Source organism: Arachis ipaensis, chromosome B7 (assembly GCF_059453495.1).
Source record: "Arachis ipaensis isolate K30076 ecotype BB chromosome B7, ASM5945349v1, whole genome shotgun sequence".
NCBI lineage: Eukaryota > Viridiplantae > Streptophyta > Magnoliopsida > Fabales > Fabaceae > Arachis > Arachis ipaensis.
The window spans coordinates 128,297,893-128,311,795 of NC_142442.1; the positions used below are offsets into that span (position 1 = coordinate 128,297,893).

At 38.0% G+C, this 13,903-nt stretch overlaps 1 protein-coding gene across 1 annotated transcript; it reads right to left on the reverse strand.

Annotated features, from left to right (window-relative positions):
• Positions 1-9,429: 9,429 nt before the first annotated feature.
• On the reverse strand, positions 9,430-11,333 carry LOC148554087 (uncharacterized). Its single transcript, XM_088494979.1, has 3 exons — positions 10,743-11,333; positions 9,982-10,527; positions 9,430-9,531 (listed from the first exon to the last, which is right to left on the reverse strand). The coding sequence occupies exons 1-3, from the start codon at positions 11,331-11,333 to the stop codon at positions 9,430-9,432; spliced, it is 1,239 nt and encodes a 412-aa protein (XP_088351105.1).
• Positions 11,334-13,903: the final 2,570 nt, after the last annotated feature.

A 13,903-nucleotide genomic window follows, 5' to 3' on the forward strand; every position in this document is an offset into this window, starting at 1 on the left:
TGGAGCTCTTCAACGTTTTTTAAATTTTTTTTTTAAATCCAAACGATGCCGTTTTCATAACCTGGGAAGAGAACCGATGCTTTCAAAAATCGGGTCGGTTTGTCCGATTTGCTGGTTAACCATCGGTTCGACCAATTTTTTCATCGATTTTTTGTAGAATAATTTTGTAGGTAGACCGGATCGGTTAAGTAATCGATTTCTAGTTAATTCGGTTAAACCGACCAGTCCGATCCGATTTTCAGAACATTAGTTGGTGGTGAGGGATCTTGAAAAAAAAGATTTAGGAAGGCCAAATATATATTTAAATATATAAATTATGTAAAAGTATTTATAGTCAAGTTAAATATGTCATTTTTTTAATTTTTCAATCATTATAAATTTTAATTATAAAATTGAAATAAATTTTAAAAGAATTAAAAAACTATAATTACCATAATAGCGTTTAGAATTATATTTTGTTTATCCAAATTAATTCTTTTTTTATTATTAAAGATCAATAAGAAATATAAAATAATAATTTAAAATCGAACATAAAAATAATATTCTATTGTGTAACATATTTTGATAATAACATAGATAATTAAAAGATTAGACCTATTTAAATTATATATATATATTACTTATTTAATAAATCATGTGAAATTAATTTATCTATTATTTCATAGTTAAATTTTATTAATAAAATTATTATAATTTAAAATAATTACCTTATCCTTCTAATTATAAACTTACAAAATATTACTTGTAATTATAATATAAAATTAAGATATAAATAAATAAAAATAAAAAAGATTTAATTTCATTAAAAGAAAGAGAAAAAAAATATCTCTCTCATGGACAATAAAAGAAGAGAATGTGGTTGAAGTAAGAATTCAATCTATGACTAACATTGTGAAGAACTTATGAGAAGAATGAACATTAATCCAACAACTTTATATATATGAAACAAGTGAAAACTATTTTTTTATAAAATTTTTGGGAGGACATAATCCCATTGTCTTAAACTCTGTCTTGATTGTTGGATGATTAATTTTTTATTATGTCTAAATTTACTTTTAGGATTTTTATTTTTTTTACCAAAGATAGGAGACTCGAACCCGCAACCTCTTAATTGAGTATGGGAAGACTATGCCATTTGAGCTATTACTCATTGGCAAATTTACTTTTAGGATTAATCACAAAATTTATTACATAGATATATCGTTTTTAAATATCTAACGCAAAACATAATGTTTAAACAACTTAAAAAATTATACCAAAAAATGTCGCTGCTTCTATAAATACCAACTCCGAGACTTGTATCAAATGGTTTCTTTCCATGAGAGTTCTATTAAATTAAATGTAGATGGTTCAATTTTTTCTCATACAAATAATGCCGCATGTGAGGATATCTTCAGGAATTTGATAGGGTCTTGCATCACGAGCTTCGCTTGTAATTTGAGGACAGCCTCGATCATGCATGTCGATTTGTAAGCTATTATTAAGGGGTTCTAAATTGCAGTAACAAATGAATTGACTCATGTGATTGTGCAATTGGATTCGCAAATGAAACTTGTCTGGGAAGGATGCCCTATGTCGCACCTGTGTTACTCCTTTATACAGAATATTATTGTTCTTGTTCGTAGAATTCACCATGTGAGGTTGGTCCACATCCTCTGGGAAGCAAATGTTTGTGCAGACGTCATGGCCAAGAAGGGTCAGCAGCTTGACATTAGATTATATTTGTTTGATCATCATATTCTTGAGCTTTATTTGTCATTGTTATTTGATTGTGCTGGGACTTACAAGTTTAGAGACTCTGCGTAGCCGTATTTTGTTTTTTGTGTTTTGGGGTCCCTGATCCTCTTTCTCTCATAAAAAAAATAACTATTCGTGGGTTTATTTGGGAAGTTTCAAAAACTATTTTTTTGAACTTTTGACTTATGAAAGTAGAAAAATTAATATCTAGTGCAATTTTTAAAATTAAATTGTAACTTTCTAATAAGCTATTTAAGTGCTTATGGATAAATTAAAAAAAATGACTTCTCTCAAAATAAAAAACTTTTTATCATATTTTTTTTAAAATAAACATTTTTAAAACAAAAAAACTTATTTATAAGTTACTTTTAATATAAGTATTTATTGTTTAAACTATTTTGTCAAAAGAAACTTAATTAAGTTGTTTACCTAAACTGGGCTTTAAGACTTAGTTTGGCAAAACTTTCTGAAGATGTGCTTGTGCTTTAGCACAAACACTTGAAAAGCATAAGCACCTCGTTTTATATTTGGTAAATTAAAAAGCTAATGTGTTACTTGCAATTTTTAAAAGATAAGAATACTTTTGAAAGTATCTAAGAATGAGCTTTTTAAAGTTGGCTTGTACTTACCAAAATTAAAAAGTCTAATATAACATCGTACATTAATTAATACTCAAATTTAATTCTTAAATTAATGTCTATTATAGTATTTCTAAATTTTAAAACCTATTTTATCAAGCATACTTGTTGTTTATGTTTATTAAAAATTATTTTTAATTTAATTTACTAAACATAGATGCTATAACTTTTAAAAAATTATCTTTTAAAAGTTAGCTTTTATAAGCTACTTGAAAAATAAAAACTTTACTAAACCAAGCCTAAATCTCATCATTCTAAAGACAAAAAAAAAAAAATCTTATCATTTTAAATATTTGTAAAAAATATTATGTATATATAAAATATCAATCGTCAAATTAATTATTATGTACTTATGTATAAATATATTGTTTAAATTAATATTATGTACTTAGGTTTATCTGAGTGTGTCAGTGTATTTATAGGTGATGATCCAATAACCACCATTGGAGTAGTTCCACTTCTGAAGGTAGATAACCGTCCCTTTATCTTATGGTTATTGAGATATCTCTTCTAGAAGTGGAGGAGAGATTTTAGGGGGCAGTTACTTATTTAAATAAGCTTTATCTGCCAGCTGAATTCGACTTCTTTGGGGAGGAGCTTATATCAGAACCGAGCTCTTTGAGGAGGTTGGGTAGGTGGTAAAGGCCAACCTTTGGATTGGGCTTTTTTGTCTTACTTGGGCATGGACCATAGTATTGGGGCACGACATGAACAGTGCCTCTACTTGAGTCCGATCTCTTGGCTATGAGTTGGATTTGAGTATTAATTAAACTCGGGTCCATTCAAGTCAGAAAACGACGTGATTTTAATTTAAAACCGACGTGATTTTGAATTTCTCAAGCGTCGCGTCTAATCAAACGTCGCGTCCGTTTGGGATTTTGCATTTACACGTAGGGGCAGTTACATTGGTAACGGCGCGTTTCTTTAATGATTGCATTGTTTTACTATTGTGTCCCTGGTCTGTTATAAATACTTTTCTCTCTTCTTTCTTTGTTTTCTTTCGTCTTCTCTTTGAAGTTTCTTTTCCTGCTCTTTTGCTTTTTCACTCAAAAACTCCCTTTGGTCTTCTTGTTCTCGGGTGTTTCATCGCTTTCTTTCGTCGTGACTGCTTCTCTTCGATTTCTACAAAAAAAGTTGGTTCTTCTTTATCTTCCCTTGTCATTTGTGTAGTGCTTTCTTTATTTCTACTTGGTGCACTTGCATGTTTGAGGGAAGTTTTATGCCTTTGTCGTTCCTCTACAAAGTTTTAGAATTTTTGCATGTTTATTTTACAAAAATCGCTTCTTTTGCCGCTTAGTGATTGTTTCCTTGTTTGCCTTGGAAGAAACTGTCTTATTTTTGGGTCCCTATTTTTTGATGATTTATTTTTCTTTGTAGGTTTTATTGCTTTTATATATACTCCCTCATTGCTGAAAAAATGTCTTCCCGTATCCCTGAGACCCTCTTGAGATGGGTAGATGATTCCGTACTTATTGAGAAACCTTTAGTGGATACTGACTTCATAACCGAGCTTTGTACACATTACAGGATTTGTAGTCTTGAGGCTGACGAGCCCAAGTATGAATTAGTGGCCCCGGATCCTGAGGACCAGGTTTGCTGTAGGAGGATTGCTGATTCTGATTCTCATTTTTTTCATGTACGACTGTCTTTTCACCCGTTTGGGGGTTTCCCTTCCTTTTTCTGATTTCAAAATAGAAGTTTTGTCCCACTGCCGAGTTGCTCCTACCCAACTCTACCCCAATTCCTGGGGTTTTCTGAAGATTTACCAGCTTGTCAGCCAAGAGCTTGACTTTCCTACTTCTTTAAAAATCTTTTTCTATATCTTTCATCTTATCCGACCTTTTAGTAAGCAGAACACACAGCAATGAGTATCTTTTCGAGCTATCCAAGGTCGGAAGGTATTTTCTATTTTTGACGAACCCTTTCACTTTTTCTTCAAGGTCCAAGCTGTAGACGGACATCATTCCTTTTTCTGAATGAGAATAACGAATCCCGATTTCCTTTGTACTGGTCGGAGGCTTCCCCCGTAGATAAATATGGCCCAGATGACTTGGATGAGGTAGAGGAGGCCGTTGTTGAGTTTTTTCGAGAGGTCTGGGAGAGAGCTCCAAATCTGGATACTAAAAAATTCCTCATTGGCGCTCCGAGTTTCGTCCAAACTGAGTTAGGTGATTTTCGTTTTCTTTGTGGCTGCTTTTGATGAATTCCGACTTGCAATGTGTTCCTTTGTGGGCTGATCAATTTTTATTCTTTCTTTCAGAAATGATGAAGAGTGGGTCAAGCGCTACTTATCAAAAAGTCCAGGAGGCCAAGAGAAAGGCCCATGCTCGAGCTGATGCTGCAAAGGTCGAAGCTTCTGGCACTCCTCCTCTCCGAGATTCAGGTTTGAGGACCTCCTCCTCTCGTCCTATTCTGGTAAACCCTATTCATACTTCTTCCCTACCTCCTCCTGCTCCAGCCCCACCCGTTTAGCCCTCCGCTGAGCCTGAAAAGAAGAAGCGAAAGACCTCGGAGTCTGGTTCTTCCACTGCTGGGGAGGCCAACTTCGATGGTCCGAAGTTCGGAAGGAATCATATCCTTCCTTTTAGCCAAATCTCCATGGATGATGCTTCCTTACGAAACCATCTTCAAATTCTTGCACGGGGGAGGGGGGAATTCGGACAGCTAGGGTCTGTACTGACCTTCTTGATATACTTGACAAAACTCCCTTGAGTTCTTTTAAAAAATCCCTAGAGGACCTTCAAGGAAGGATTGTCTTGTATCAGGAGGAGGAGAAAAGGCTACAGGGGGAGAATGCCTGGTTGAAGGAGGAGCTTGCCCAACTCCAGGAAAGGGAGAAAAAATTGATGGACCAATGTGCCACGGCCGAGGGGTTGAAGGAGAAGGTGGAGCAAAATTTTGTTAGGCTTTTTTCTGAGAATATTGATCTACAGAAGCAGCTGGAGTCGAACCGGGAGGCTTATCAGGACCTAGAGGATTCTATCGTCGAGAGCTCAGAAGAGGCTTTCAGGGTGTTCAAGGAACAAGTCGGAGTTATCGCTCCCGACTTGGACCTTTTACCCCTCCATCCTGACAAAGTGGTCATCGATGGGGCGATTGTCTCTCCTCCTCGTCCTGAAACCGATTCCGAGCTGAAGACTCGTGGGCAGCATATTGTTGAGTCTCCTCCTCGTGAGGAGCAACAGGAAGGATTCCTGCCGAGCTCTTCTGAAGCTCCGACTTCTGCCGCTGAAGAGACCCCTCAGACCCTTCCGACTCCTGCAGCAGACCCGATTTCCACTCCTGCCGATGATTCCAATTCTCTTCTTGGTTTCCAATGATTTTCAGCTACTAGGGCCCGACTTGTGGGTCCTTTTTGAACAATTTATTTTTATATGTTTGTTTCATGTGGTGGTTCCTGACTTTTGACCCTTAATAGGGTCATTAACAACAACTATTCATTTTGCTGGTCCTTTTTTGGATAAGGGCCTTAACAAAATATTTTTTTATTATATATGCTTTGCTGGTGTCTTTGATGCTTTTCTTAAAGCTTTTTGTGAAAAACCTTTTCTAATTTTCCAAGTTTGTAAAGAAATCTTTTCATCATATGGATTGTTAGACAATTTCACTATCGTCAAAACTTTTTACCAAGTTATTTCGAGAGAACCTTCGCTTCTATCTTTGAGGGGTTTTCATATTTTTTTTGTGTTCCATTATTTTGACTTTACATATTCAATTTTGCTTATCGAATTGTTTTATAACTTAGGTCATTTTTGCGATGCATTTTATTTTTTCTCTGGCTTTCCGACTTTGTGAGTCGTTGGCAATATTATTTCTGAGTTATTATGATTGTCTTTTATAACCTCTTTACACCGATTTGTACCTCGTCGTTTTATCTCGCCGACCACTCAGGTCGGTCAAAGGATTTTCACGCTTTTTTGAGATTAAATCGGTGCATTTCATAGAATAATATTACTAATGGAATTATGAAGAGAAAAAATAAATGCTTATTGATTGATGGAGATAACTTTTATAAAAGTTGTTGTTAGCTACTAAGGGATTTAAAACTTTTACCCTTAGTCCCCACTTTGATGCCTTGTTAAAACCCCCTTCAGGAAAACCCTTTTTTGGGAAAAAACCATGAAGTCAGAAAAAAGAGTACATCAGGGAGCGGAGTTCGCTTCTAGCTATAATACCTCCTCATGTTGGAGGCATGCCACAATCTGGGGAGATCGGCACCGCTCAAGTCGGATACTTTGTAATATCCCTTTCCAAGGACTTCACTTACCTTATATGGCTCTTTCCAATTGGCAGCGAGCTTTCCTTCACCTGACTTGTTTACGCCGATGTCATTCCTAATCAAGACCAAGTCGTCTGAGGTGAAGCTTCTACGAATGACTTTCTTATTATACCTGTTCGTCATCTTTTGCTTTAGTGCTGCTTCCTTTATCTGTGCCTGTTCTCGGACTTCAGGGAGTAGTTCGAGCTCTTCTTTATGTGCCTGAATATTGCCGACTTCATCATAGAACCTTACCCTTGGACTTTGCTCGTTGACTTCAACCGGTATCATGGCTTCTATGCCATAAGCAAGTCGGAAGGGTGTTTCTCCAATAGCTGATTGAGGTGTAGTTCGATAGGCCCATAACACTTGAGGGAGCTCTTCGGCCCATGCCCCCTTTGCGTCTTGAAGCCTTTTCTTTAATCTGGCCAGTATGACTTTATTGGTTGCTTCTGCTTGTCCATTTTCTTGTGAGTGTTCAATCGAGGTGAACTGGTGCTTGATCCTCATACTAGCTACCAAGTTTCTGAATGTAGAGTCGGTGAACTGGGTACCATTATCCGTGGTGATGGAATGGGAAATTTCATACCTGGTAATGATATTCTTGAAGAGGAACTTCCGACTTCTCTGAGCCGTGATGGTGGCCAAGGGCTCTGCTTCGATCCACTTCGTGAAGTAATCTACTCCCACTATGAAGTATTTTACTTGTCCAGGCGCTTGGGAAAAAGGTCCGAGTAGGTCCAGCACCCATTTTACGAAAGGCCATGGAGAAGTTATGCTGATAAGCTCTTCGGGGGGAGCGACATGAAAGTTAGCATGCATTTGGCATGGCTGGCATTTCTTCACAAAGTTGGTAGCATCCTTCTACAAGGTCGGCCAGTAAAACAAGGCTCGGATAATTTTTCTGGCTAGAGACCTTGCTCCGAGATGATTTCCGCAGATGCCATTGTGCACCTCTTCCAAAACTTCTGTTGTCTTCGAGGTAGGGATGCGCTTCAGCAATGGTGTGGATACTCCTTTTCTATAGAGGATATTTTTCACCAAGGTGTAATTTTGTGCCTCCCTTCGGATTTTCTTGGCTTCTTTTTCCTCCTTGGGTAGGATGTCAAATTTTATGTATTCGGTTAATGGGGTCATCCACCCGAGGTCTAAGCCGGATACCTCTAGGACATCTTGTTTAGCTTCTGTCTTTGTGACAGAGGGCTCTTGGAGAGTTTCCTGGATCAAGCTTCTGTTATTTCCTCCTGGCTTGGTACTTGCTAACTTGGAGAGGGCGTCTGCTCTGCTGTTAAGATCCCGAGTTATGTGTTTGACTTTGGTCTCTGAGAATCGCCTAAGGTACTCCAAAGTTTTGTCCAAATACCTTTTCATATTTGGGTCTTTAGCCTGATACTCTCCATTGATTTGAGAAGTCACCACTTGAAAGTCACTGAAGACCACTATTTTGGTTGCACCGACTTCTTCTGCTAACTTCAACCTGGCAATCAAGGCTTCATATTCTGCCTGATTGTTGGAGGCTGGGAATTTAAATTTCAGGGAGAATTCTATTTGGGTCCCCTCTTGGTTGACTAGTATTATGCCTGCATTGCTTTCGATTTTATTGGAAGAGCCGTTCACGTACAACTCCCAAGTTGTGGAGGCCTCCTCTTGATCTCCCGCGTATTCCGCCATGAAGTCGGTCAGTCACTGGGCTTTAATCGCTGCCCGAGTTTCATACTTTAGGTCGAACTCGGATAGTTATATAGCCCATTGAACCATTCTGCCCTCAATATCTGGTTTTAGAAGAATTTGCTTATGGGCTGGTTCGTTCGAACTTTTATTGTATGAGCTTGAAAATAAGGCCGTAGCCTTCGAGACGCCACTATTAAGGCATACACAAACTTCTTGAGTTTTTGGTATCTTAACTCGGGGCCTTGCAGAACTTTGCTGGTGAAGTATACAGGATGCTTCCCGACCTCATCCTCCCGTATCAGTGCTGACGCCACAGCCTTTTTGGCTACAGACAAATACATGATGAGTTCATCCCCGATTTTAGGTCGAGTCAGAACGGGAGGTTGGCTTAAAAACCTTTTGAACTCCTGGAAAGCTTCTTCGCATTCCGGAGTCCATTCGAATTGACATCCTTTTCTTAGTAGGGAAAAAAGTTGTAGGGATCTCAATGCTAATCCTGCTAAAAATCTGGAGAGAGCTGCAAGTCGGCCATTCAGCTGTTGGACCTCCCTTAAACATGTCGGAATCTTCATTTCCAGGACTATTCTACACTTATTGGGGTTAGCTTCAATCCCACTTTGTGTTAGCATAAACCCTAGAAATTTTCCATCCTCTATTGCAAAGGTACATTTTGTGGGATTTAATCTCATCCCGTGCGCCCTTATGATGCTGAAGACTTGGGAGAGGTCAGTCAGGTCGTTGGCCTCATCCTTGGTTTTTATTAACATGTCGTCCACGTATACCTCCATTAAATTCCCAAGGTGAGGTGCAAACACCTTGTTCATCAGCCTCTGGTATGTGGCTCCTCCATTTTTTAACTCGAAGGGCATGACCACATAATAGTAATTTGCTCTAGGCATGATGAAGGATGTCTTCTCCTGATCTGGTCTATACATCGGGATTTGATTATATCCCGAGTATGCATTCATGAACAATAAGTATTGATATATTGAGCTGGAATCTACTAGGGTATCAATATTTGGAAGAGGATATGGGGTCCTTTGGACATGCCTTATTCAAGTCGGTGTAATCAAAGTACATACTCCACTTGCCATTTTGCTTCTTGACTAGCACCACATTCGCCAGCTAGGCCAGGTACTTAACTTCTCTGAGAAATCCGGCCTCTAGAAGGGCTTGTATTTGTTCTTCGACCACTTGAGCTCGTTCGGGACTGAGCTTCCGTCTTCTCTGTTGAACATGTCAAGATCCTGGGTATACTGACAACTTATACACCATGAGCTCGGGATCTATCTCGGGCATGTCGAAGGCTTTCCAAGCGAAGAGGTCGGAATTTTCTTGTAGGAGCCTTATCAGCTTCTGCTTCAAATCTCCTTTTAAATTGGCTCATATGTTAGTATTTTTTCCGTCCTCTTGCCCGATCTAAACTTCTTCAGTCTTCCCTTCGAGATGTGGTCGCAACTCTTCTTTAACTCGGATGCCTCCGAGCTCAATAGTGTTCACCTTCTTGCCTTTACCCCTCAAGTTTAGGCTTTCATTGTAGCACTTTCTTGCCAGCTTCTGATCTCCCCTGATGGTTGCTATTCCCTCTAGTGTTGGTAATTTCATGCAAAGATGGGGGGTAGATACCGTTGCTCCAAGCCGATTTAGGGTCGTTCTACCTATCAAGAAATTATAGACCGAGCCCACATCGACGACAATGAAGTCGATGCTTAGAGTTTTGGATTTCATTCCCTTTCCAACAATGGTGTGTAGGGGCATGAATCCCAGTGGTTTTATTGGTGTATCCCCCAATCCGAAGATGGTGTCAGAGTATGTCCTTAACTCCTTTTCGTCCAATCCCAACTTGTCAAATGCTGGTTTGAACAGGATGTCTGCCGAGCTCCTGTGATCCACCAGGGTTCTGTGTAGATGAGTGTTGGCGAGAATCATGGTAATTACCACCGGATCGGCATGTCCGGGAACAATACCCTGCCCGTCTTCTTTGGTGAAACAGATGGTTGAGAGGTCGGATAGTTCACTCCCGACCTGGTAAACTTCCTTCAGATATCTTTTACGAGATGACTTTGTGAGTCCTCCTCCAGCAAACCCTCCCGAGATCATATGTATATGTCGTTCTGGGGTTCGTGGTGGCGGATCTCTCCGATCTTCCTCATATCGTTTTCTTTTTCCATGATTGTCCGACCTTTCCATGAGATATCTGACGAGCCGATCTTCCCTGGCCAGCTTTTCGATCACATTTTTTAAGTCGTAATAATCATTGGTAGAGTACCCATATAACTTGTGATATTCACAGTATTCGCTACGACTCCCCCCTTCTTGTTCTTGATAGGCCGATGGGGAGGTAGCTTTTTAGTGTGGCAAATTTTCCTATAAATATCAACTAGGAAAATTCGTAGGGGAGTGTAAGAATGATATCTTCTGGGCCTTTCAGATCTTACCTCTTCTTTCTTCTTGGGCTCCCTTTCCTTTTCCTTTGACAAGTCAGGGTGCCCGGATCGCCAGCTTAGTTCCCGTAGTCTGGTATTTTCTTCCATATTGATGTACTTTTCTGCTCTCTCTTGTACATCGCTCAAAGAAGTCGGATGCCTTTTCGAGATGGATTGAGAGAAGGGGTCTTCCCGGAGTCCATTTACTAGGCCCATGATCACTGCTTCTGTAGGCAGGTCTTGAATTTCTAGGCACGCCTTGTTGAACCTTTCCATGTAGTCTCTTAGGGGTTCTCCGATCTCCTGTTTTGTTCCTAAGAGACTAGGCGCGTGCTTCACTTTGTCCTTTTGGATTGAAAATCGCATAAGGAACTTATGCGAGAGGTCATCGAAGCTGGTGACCGACCTTGGGAGAAGGCTATCGAACCACTTCATCGCCGCCTTTGTCAAAGTCGTTGGAAAGACTTTGCAGCGGGTAGCATCAGAGGCGTTAGCTAGATACATCCAACTTTTGAAGTTGCTCAAGTGATATTTTGGGTCGGTAGTCCCGTCGTACAGATCTATCTCAGGGCTTTTGAAGTTCCTGGAAACTTTTGCCCTCATGATGTCTTCACTGAATGGGTCTTCTCCCCCCAATGGGGTGTCTTCTTGGTCAGCGTGAGAATTCCTATTTCGGAGGTTGTATTCTAGTCTTAAGAGCTTTTCTTCAAGCTCTTTTCGTCGCTCAACTTCTCTCCTCAAGTTTTTTTCCACTTCTCACTGTCGTTCCAGTTCTTGTTCCAGCTGTTCCAGTCGTCTTTGGTGGCTGTGGAGCAGTCCCATGAGATCGCCAGTGTGAGGTTGTCCCTCCTTCTCTGGTTCGTGTACTTCAAAGGGGATTCTTCTTGAATCTTGACCGCCTGAGGGGCCTTCTCTATGTTGTCTATCCGCTCTTTGCAGAGATATTATGGCTCTGTCGTTGTTGATTGCATCTTGATGCTCTTGCTCAGACTCCGATGCAGTATGTCTGTCCTCGTTTTGGTCATCCGCCATTATGAGTTGATATCCCAGGTCCCCGGCAATGACGCCAATGTTACGTGGGTAACCTGGAATAGGACGGTTGGGCTTGAAGGAGAGGCCCAAATGCTAAAAGAGGATGGTCTCCGACTTGGTTTGCATCTGAGAGCCGCCGCCCGAGTTGTGTATGTGAAAGAATGGGGGGAGGGGGAGGGGGATAGTACCTGTAAAGATACTCCGATACCTAAGTTAGCAAGGGGGTAAGCAGGTTTTGAGAGTATTGGAACTTAGGTTTACCTGAGTGTGTCAGTGTATTTATAGGTGATGATCCAATAACTACTGTTGGAGTAGTTCCACTTCTGAAGGTGGATAACCGTCCCTTTATCTTAGGGTTGTTGAGATATCTCTTCTAGAAGTGGAAGAGAGATTTTAGGGGGTAGTTACTTATTTGAATAAGCGTTATCTGCCAGTTGAATCCGACCTCTTTGGGGAGGAGCTTATATCGGAACCGACCTCTTTGAGGAGGTTGGGTAGGTGGTAAAGGCCAACCTTTGGATTGGGCCTTTTTAGCTTACTTGGACTTGGATCATAGTATTGGGTCAAGGCATGAACAATGACCTAATAATAGTAATAGTAATAGTTTTGGTAAAGATTAAAAAAAGATGAATTTATGATGAAAATTGAAGACTGGTAAATTGAAGACAATAATAATAATAATAATAATAATAATATTTTGTCAAATGAATTTTTTAAAAAAAATTTATTGTTGATGTTTATATTAGAATAATATTTTTTTGTTTATTATATTTCTTTTTTTTATTATCATTCTATTTTTTGTGGTTTATTATTATTATTTTTTTTTGCTACAGTCAGAGTCCAGCCAGAATCTAGCCGAGCTCAGAGACTGTTTTCAGGAATCCTAGATAACTTTGATTTATTTGAATTAAAAAAAAAGATTCGCCTCTCTTTTTAGAAATTAAATTTTGGTATTGATCCGTGACCTCAAAATCGGTTTAAAGCAACAAATTCGGAATCGAAAATCATTAGACGAAATAACCTCCTCGAAAATATCTCCAACTAAACCACTAAATCAGCTGAAAGACTCCAAAAAACAAGTAAAAAGATACGAATAACCGTCTCAAAGTAACCCAATATATATGAGTGACTTACTAAGTCAGAGGTATGCTCTATTGCTTCATATTCTCTTTAGAGATCATCATAAGCAAGTTAAGACACCAACAGAACGAGCTATACCTTAGAAGCAGTTACTCACACAGGAATATATATAATTATTTTTACACTGTCTAAATATTTATTTAAATGGGGACACTAAATTATAGAAGAGAGAGAAGTGTTAATAATTTAAGTTTGAGATAAGGGATATAATTATAGAGATAAAATTGATAGTTGATTTCAAATATTAAAAAAATAAATCAAATTAAATGTTTAATTTTATTTTAAATTTTTCAAAAATTTCGGAGACAAAAATCAATATTTACGCACTTTTAAAAGCTTTAAAAGGTGTTGTTATTTCTTAAGAAAAAATTAAATTATTTAAGGTCTAATATATTTAAACTAGCTTAATCCTAAACTAATATTTTATTTTTTTCTTAGAATTAATCCTAAAATATTATTTTAGTGTTTAAAAAGCAATGAAAAGAGTAATTTAATATTTTCAAAATAAATTCAAATTTAATTTTTTTTATTCTTTGATTTTTTCAAACTAATTATGGTATATAATATAATCTTATTATGGTATATAATATAATCTTTAATAAACGCATGTAACTATTTTGAGACAGACTATTACTACTACTATTATTACTACTACTAATAATAATAATAATAATAATAATAATAATAATAATAATAATAATAATAGACAAAATAAAAGAAAAATTTAGTTTATGAAAAGTTAAAACTCTCAATAAAATAGGTAAATTTATTCTTATTAAGTCAGTACTTAATAGCTTGTTAGTATATTATCTAAGTTTGTACAAAATATCAAGAATAGTGACAGAAAAGTTAATCTCTTTGTAAAAAAAAATAATTCACGTAGAGTAACGAAGATGGCAACATAGATTACCTTTAGTGAAATAGGATATAGGGTAAGCTTCAAAAAAGTTAAGAGAGTTGGGAGTGGAGGAGTGTTTCGAAATACTGCTTTTTTATTCAAA

What these genes read in the sequence shown, in the direction of transcription:
- LOC148554087 (XM_088494979.1), bottom strand. Translation starts at nt 11,333, where the DNA reads ATGAGGGCAAAAGTTTCCAGGAACTTCAAAAGCCCTGAGATAGATCTG. An exon ending in AGCCCAAGAAGAAAGAAGAG is followed by an intron (nt 10,528 to 10,742) that starts GTAAGATCTGAA and finishes GTGATCGAAAAG; the next exon opens with CTGGCCAGGGAAGATCGGCT. An exon ending in TTGTCGTCGATGTGGGCTCG is followed by an intron (nt 9,532 to 9,981) that starts GTCTATAATTTC and finishes CATGTTCAACAG; the next exon opens with AGAAGACGGAAGCTCAGTCC.